General features: G+C 42.2%; 1 protein-coding gene across 2 annotated transcripts; it reads right to left on the bottom strand.

Annotated features, from left to right (window-relative positions):
- Positions 1 to 3,606: 3,606 nt before the first annotated feature.
- Positions 3,607 to 7,045, bottom strand: crebzf (CREB/ATF bZIP transcription factor). Of its 2 annotated transcripts, none has more exons than XM_085998864.1 (3): positions 6,011 to 7,045; positions 5,641 to 5,704; positions 3,607 to 4,819 (listed from the first exon to the last, which is right to left on the bottom strand). In XM_085998864.1, exons 1-2 carry the CDS (start codon positions 6,769 to 6,771, stop codon positions 5,671 to 5,673), a joined length of 795 nt encoding a protein of 264 aa, XP_085854990.1. In that variant the 5' UTR covers positions 6,772 to 7,045; the 3' UTR covers positions 3,607 to 4,819; positions 5,641 to 5,670. The 2 variants fall into 2 exon arrangements, with proteins under 2 accessions (XP_085854990.1, XP_085854989.1); XM_085998863.1 differs by having other exon boundaries at positions 5,641 to 5,716; positions 6,011 to 7,043.
- Between the last annotated feature and the right edge of the window lie 386 nt (positions 7,046 to 7,431).

Below are 7,431 nucleotides of genomic sequence, written 5' to 3'. Positions count from 1 at the left end.
AATAAAACTCACTACGCACTTGGTTTGAGTATAAAGCAAGGCTTTAATCAACTTGTTTCAGAACATGGAGGTCTAGTTGTACTTCACTAGTTCCTGTCTTACAAAATGTCCCTGGGCAAGCTGGGCCCATGCCCGAGTATTTATACTCCTTGGACGGCGCCACCAGCTGGCCGTCCAGTGTTATTTCATGAGTAGTTTCTTTACGATGACATTTATAAGTCACTGTTGTAATGTAAGAAACGCAGCAGCCAATTTGCGCACAGCAAGCTCCCACAAGCAGCAATGTGGTAATGACCAGATCATCTGTTTTTGTTATGTTGGTTGAGGGATAAATATTGGCCAGGACACCGGGGATAACTCCCCTGCTCTTCTAGTTTCAATTGCCACGGATATCCCTCACACAGGACATTACTCCAAATAATCAAGAATCCTACCAGTTTTCATGGTCAGCAGATAGCTTCAGATACCGTGGTATACATGTCGCACCAAAATTCACTGCAGCGTATAAAAGGAATTACAACCCCCACTTCTTTCAGACCCTGCCACAGAAGGTACCAGCCAGACTATTCAGTGGCCTGGAAAGCTGCATCTCAGAGTTCATCTGGGCGGGCACAAAACCACATATATATCGCAAACTCCTCTAGCTCCAACAAGAGGGAGGACTTCAGACAGAACTACTGCGCAGCTCAGATCCAAGTGATTGTGACATGACCTATTTTGCCATGTGGCTGGGAATGAAAGCCAGGATCTCTCACATACCCTCAAAGAATTCAATCAAGTTAGTCAGCCCCAATTTTCCTTCAACAAATTCATGCTGGCTCTCCTTGATTCCTTGATTAACCCATGCCTTTCCAATTGAAAGTTGAAATTTTATTTTGTCCCTGATAATAGTTTCCAATAACCTCCACACCACCGATGTTAGGCTGACTGGCCTGTGGTTTTCCTGGTTTATGTTAAAGTCGCTCCCAAACATAATATGTTGCTTGAAACAGTGTCTACACTCATACTTCCTAATGTGACTCAAAGCACTTACCATCAATAGGGCAGATTTAATTCTGGTATTGAAGTAGATGGTAGCACTAGAACACTGTCTTAGAAAGTGTCCACATTATATCAGATAATAATATGTTATTAACACATTGCCAATTTTGCCATTATTTTGTATTAGAGGGCTTTAGAAACTGATTTTACCATGAGATACTTTGCCTTATGATTGGTTGCATTTGCTAATGGTGAAGTTTCTAGTCTTTTTGTTATAAAGGGCAATGCAGCAAAATGTTGCATAGGTGGGTGCTATGGAGCTTCAGAAGCCACATATAAAAAATTTGGATCTAGATTTCCCATCTATTTTCATATCTCATGTTGATGCTAACAAATCTTGGATGTGCTGGTTTAGGATTTATCCACAAATGAGGCAAAAGTGCTCAACACAGTGCTTTTCAATACTCCAGCAGACAAAATTCAAACAAGAAAACCAGCAAATAAGAGAGTTACTAGGACTCGATGGCCACAGGTTGCAGTATGTCCATACCTGCACTCGAGCCATTTAGGAGGACCTTTTCTCTTTAATTGTATCAATAATACAATTGTCTAGCTAAATGTGTCTCGCATAAACCCAGGTGACGTTGCCTTTGAAGAAACACCGATTAAATGAATCAATAATCCAGAATATAATTGTGCAGACTTCCCAGCTTTTGGAGTATATAAAATAATTCTGGGAAATTAAAAATTTGAGTAACTGGTACCATACTTTTGTCAGAGACAATGCTTGGCTGTTATGGAAAAATAGAAAATTGTTAATATTGTTGATTAAAACTGGATTATAGTAAACATAAGAGAGAAAACAGTACACTAATGATTCCGTGCACAAATGACTTCAGCAAAAACAACCTACTGCCAGAAGTTTACCATTCCATTGAAGATTTCCATTTTTGGGGGCAGGGGGACGCAAAGAAAAAAACTAGACGCTCTTAGTGGTATATAACCTGTCCTTCAAAAATGCAGACAATTCTGGATATTGCACCAATAATAAGCATTGTAAGCTGAAACTACTGGTGTATTCTGTAATTAAAAAACAAACCTGAGAATATGAATATATATATAAACACGTAACAAAATTAAACAGCAATTAATTAAGTTCGAACATACTACCATGCTAGTTTTGATCATATGAGTTATTAAAGTAGTTAAGAATAAACTCTCCTGGATAATCCAGTGATTACACCAATGTATCTCTATAAGGTCTCTTCCATGGATGGAGATTTACTAATAACTCAAAACTACATGATGCCAAATTGGATAGTAAAGAATATTTCTTTCAGAGCATATGCTGTTCACATTAATCAGGAAGTGCGCCTCAGTCTCTTCTAGTTTTGTATACAAAAATCTGCTGGCTCTAAAGTTGGAAAAGACCAAGACAATGACAACAATGGTAGCCCAGTGGTTATTGTACTGGATAAGCAATCCAGAGATTGAGAATTCAAATCCCATCGTGGAAAGTTGAATTCAGTAAATCTGCTAATTACTGGGCTGGCACCAGATAAAATAACCATGAAAGCTTCCAAATTGTCATAAATACCCAACTGGTTCACTAAAGTCCATCAGGAAGGGAACATGTCACTCCTACCCAGTCTGACCTACATATGACTCCAGTCCGATGTTCCATTTAATTTTTTGGGGGCCACACGGCCCCTTTAACGGGCTGCACAGCCCATTCAAAATTCTGCGCACGCGCGGTTTTTCTATTTAAAGGCCGGTGAGCCGGCTGTGTGGGAGCTCTAGAGCACTGCACGGCAGCGCTGCTTAAAGGGAACATTGCTCCAGTCACATATTGTATGCTTACAGGTTACGCAAGAGCAGAAGTAGGTTGTATGTTAGATGGTTCTTCTTTTCCCCCAGAGAATAGTGGACCTGTAGAACAGTTTGTCCACTCGTGCGATGAACAGTGATTCGCTGTATTCCTTCAAGAGAACGCTGGATCCAATTCTGGTTGGGGCGGAGATCACCTCGTACAAGAGGTAACAGTGTTAAACAGCAATTAAGTTCCAGTGTATGTAACAACAACAACTTGTATTTATGTAGCACCTTCAACGTCCCAAGGCCCTTCACAGGAGTGTTAAGACAAAAGCATTTACATAATACGTACATCCCTGTAATATAAATCAGGGTCAATGTGATCCCCTAGACTAGTTTTAATCGTCTAAAGGAGTCTGAATGGAATTTTCCAGATTTCCCCAAAATCCCTCCCCCAATAGGCCTGGGTTTTTAGCTCTCCCACAAGATTGCATGGTTCCAGGTGGGTAGGGAGTCACAACTATATGGGACAGGCTAGATGGACCAGTGTGTCCTTTCCTGTCCATTATTTTCATATGTACTACATGGTTGACTCAGGGTAACTAGAGATGGGCAATAAATGCAGCCTTGCCAGCATCATCCACATTCCCGAGAACAAATATATAAAAAATGGTAGGCAACAGACACCCTTAGTTGATGTTGCCAGAGCAGAACAACCAACAAATGTGTCTTCAGAGCTCCAAACATCAGTCTTTAAACACATGGACTTTTAAACAAATGCATTAGAAAATTAGAACTATTAGGAAACATATCTAGGGAAAAGGAACCCCTTTATTTTCACAGCACTCGAGAATTTTTTTCTCGTAGCGCATTATACAACTACACAGACAACATTGCTTAGCTTTAATCATTAACTGGAAATACAACCCATTTAAACATGTACCAGATAGCCACAAGTTTATCAGTTGCATAGAATATTACAGTAAATTAAACATAGAAACATAGAAGATAGGAGCAGGAGTAGGCCATTCGAGCCTGCTCCGCCATTCAACGAGATCATGGCTGATCATCCAAACCCTAGCACCCAGTCCCTACACCGACAGCCATCCCACCCAAGCCCTATCCCCGTAACCCCACGTATTTAATCCCCCCTAACACTAAGGGCCAATTTTTATCATGGCCAATCAACCTAACCCGCACATCTTTGGACTGTGGGAGGAAACCGGAGCACCCGGAGGAAACCCACGCAAACACGGGGAGAATGTGCAAACTCCACACAGACAGTCACCCGAGGCCGGATTTGAACCCGGGTCCCTGGCGCTGTGAGGCAACAGTGCTAACCACTATGCCACCGTGCTGCTTAAAGGCAAGTTTTCTTTATTAAGCAAAGGTTCAGAACTGTTGAAAGCAATCTGCTGCACATTTAATAGTAGTTTAACTGGCAACTTTGATGTGAATAGATTATATCAGTCATACTGCAAGTTAACTTGCAAGGATTTGTGTTGTTTACTGGAAAAAGGAAAACACCAGTAATCTTAACATTTGTTGGATGTTACATGCAAAAACATTTCTGTGCATTGAACTCCATTCAATGCAAATTGGGTAACAATTTACTAAGTTCTTTTCCTATAAGATACTATACCTCAAGGGAACTATATAATGATCATTTCACTAAAAGGGCAAAATTATGTAAAATTTCCTCTTAATTCAACGCAAGTGGATAATACTACACTGTACCAATGAACATCGCACCTTGAAGCACTAAACAAGAAGAGCTTTAAAGTCAATCATGTTTGCAACAAAAGGAGAAAAGTTTATTTCAACAGAATAATCTACAAGAAAATTCAAAGTATTCCATAGAAAAAAAAACAAATGTACTTGAAATTTACTAAATTTAACAATGTTTCAAATTGCATAATACATTAATTAGTACATAATCCATTATTTCTTATACTACCTTTAATATAAAGGAGGAATGAGGCCAACAGCTGGTTCCATCACTCTTCAACTTCCAGAGAAGTATCCACTTAAGCATAAAGAAAAATAAGGGTGCTAAATAAAATGTATTTTCTAATAAGTGATGTTTCACAAAGAGCAGGCACCCCAATAAAATTCTATAAGCCATCACATGATCTAAAATCATATTTTATATTGCATAAGTTCTAAACACACCCCAGTAAAACACAACTATTTGCTGTTCTAACATCTTACAATTACTACCAAAAAGACTGATTCAATATTGGACATCAAATACAAAGTCAGACCAATTTTAGAGAATTTAGTCAAATCTGTCTCTCACTCTGAGAAACTTCAGTTTGTACATATTTAGAACATAAGAAATAAGAGCAGGAGTAGGCCATATGGCCCCTGGAGCCTGCTCTGCCATTCAATAAAATCATGGCTGATCATCGACCTCAACTCCACTTTCCTGCCCCATCTCCATATCCCTTAATTCCCCTAGAGTCCAAAAATCTATCTATCTCAGCCTTGAATATATTCGAAGACTCAGCATTCACAGCCCTCTGGGGCAGAGAATTTCAAAGATTCACAACCCTCAGTGAAGAAATTCCTCCTCATCTCAGTCTTAAATGGCCGACCCCTTATCCTGAGACTATGCCCTAGTTCCAGACACTCCAGCCCAACCTCTCAGCATCTACCCTGTCAATCCCCTTCAGAATCTTGTATGTTTCAATGACATCACCTCTCATTCTTCTAAGCTCCAAAGAGTATAGGCCCATTCTACACAATCTCTCATCATAGGACAGCCCTTTCATCCCATTGTTTTAACATCAATATCCTTAGTTAATTATTTTAACATTTAAATATACAAATTACTATGATCCTTACCATATTGTGAAGAGGTTATGCTAGTCCATTTCAAACCCAACCATCCAGTATGGCAGGGAAACACCTAGAAAAGAAACTATCAAAAAATGTAAGCAGTAACTTGTAATTACAACCTTTCCAATTTTAACTGATCGCCAACCCGTTCGAGTTTATTTATATACTTAAAAAATCATAGCTTTAATCAAATTTTAAGAATCACTAATCAGAAAAAGGTTTTCTTTGCACTGTCCAAAATTTATGTCCCAGTCTCAATTTACGTTTCTTTTAACCAAAATATATTACGCTGGTCCTTCGTTCCTGTTAAATGGCCGTCAAAGGAAAGGGAAAACAACATTATGTAGTTAAGAAAATGGCAACAACTTAACCCTACATTTTGAACGATGAAGATGCACTTTGTGCACAGCTGGAGCAGAATTCAATCGAGACGTGGCCCTGATCCACATGAAGACAAACTCCTCCCGCGGCGCCTCCGTCCTCTTCGGATTTCAGCCGTTTCCTGGGAATCGCGTAGTCGTGATCGTGTCCTTGGGCGTCTCTGCAGAGAGACGAGCTCATCTTCATACCGTCCAGGCCGCTCAGCCTGTTCAAAAGCCGCGCCAAGCTGCTCTGGTTGGCGAGCACGGCTCGCAGGTAGCGGGCTTCTCCCTGTAGCTCATCCACCCGCCGGCTCAGCCGCTGGTTCTCGGCGCGCAGCTCCTGGTTCTCGGTTTGTAGGCCACTGGCGCGCAGCTCCAGGCCCGTCACGTACTCCTTCTTCTTCAGCCGGTTTAGGCGGGCCGCCGTCGCCGCGGCGTTTCTGTTCCTCGCAGACACATCGTCGCGGTTTGGCGGCTGCTGGGAACTGGGCGGTGCGGTGACGGAGAGCCCCGAGCTGGAGTCCGTGTCATCCTCGTTAGATCCCATCAATAGGCCGCGGTCAGGCGACAGCGGCCTCAACGCGACATCGTTCAGGCCCGGGGCGTCATCCTCGATTTCAACCAAGTCCCAGTTAAAGTCAGCAAAGTCCCAAAGGTCGAGGCCTGTGCTCCCGAAAAAACCCACTTCCTTCCCCGATTGATTACCGTGGGCACTCATCGGGGCCTGGGCCTCCTCTAATCGTTTCATAAAGGTGCCGCTCTGCTTACCGGCCATCGCAGGGTCCGGGTGAATCCCCAACAGATAGGGCCGGAGATTGAGAAACCGTTAGAGAGCGGCCCGTGTGCGGGGCTCGAACCGCTTCGCAGCAGTAGCGCTATCACCTCGGCACAAAAACTCCCCCAATGTACGAAAAGCGGAGCCGGAAATCGCTTCAACAACAAAAACAACTGCATTGAAATGGGTCCTTCCAGCAGCAGACAGGCGCTGTTATGCAGATGGAAGTAGACAGTCTTTGTGATGGAGAGGAAATACTATCGGAATAACAACAGAAAATGCTGGAAATACTCAGGTCAGGCAGCTTCTGTGGAGAGAGAAACGAAACGTTAACTCTGTTTCTCTCTCCACAGATGCTGCCTGACCTGCTGAGTATTTCCAGCATTTTCTGTTTTTATTTCAGATTTCCAGCGCTTGCAGTATTTTGCTTTTGTATAAATGTTGTTGGAAGCTCAGTTCAGGGTAAAATAATATGCTGAGGTTGTGAACAGTCTGGTTCAGCCTGAGACAGTGACCAGGAAAGGGGGGTGGGGGAATGGTGCCAGTGGCGATGGAACGGAGTTTGTATGGGGAGAGGGGGCTGCTGAAGACAGTGGCTTTGGTTATGCCAATGTTTAATTGTAGGACTATGCGGCTTATCCAGGACTGGATGTTGAACAA

This window comes from Somniosus microcephalus, chromosome 10 (genome assembly GCF_052327205.1).
Source record: "Somniosus microcephalus isolate GS21.2 chromosome 10, FLI_Smic_1.0, whole genome shotgun sequence".
NCBI lineage: Eukaryota > Metazoa > Chordata > Chondrichthyes > Squaliformes > Somniosidae > Somniosus > Somniosus microcephalus.
The sequence above is the reverse complement of the archived record's forward strand: the minus strand, read 5'-3'. Positions and strand labels throughout refer to the sequence as shown.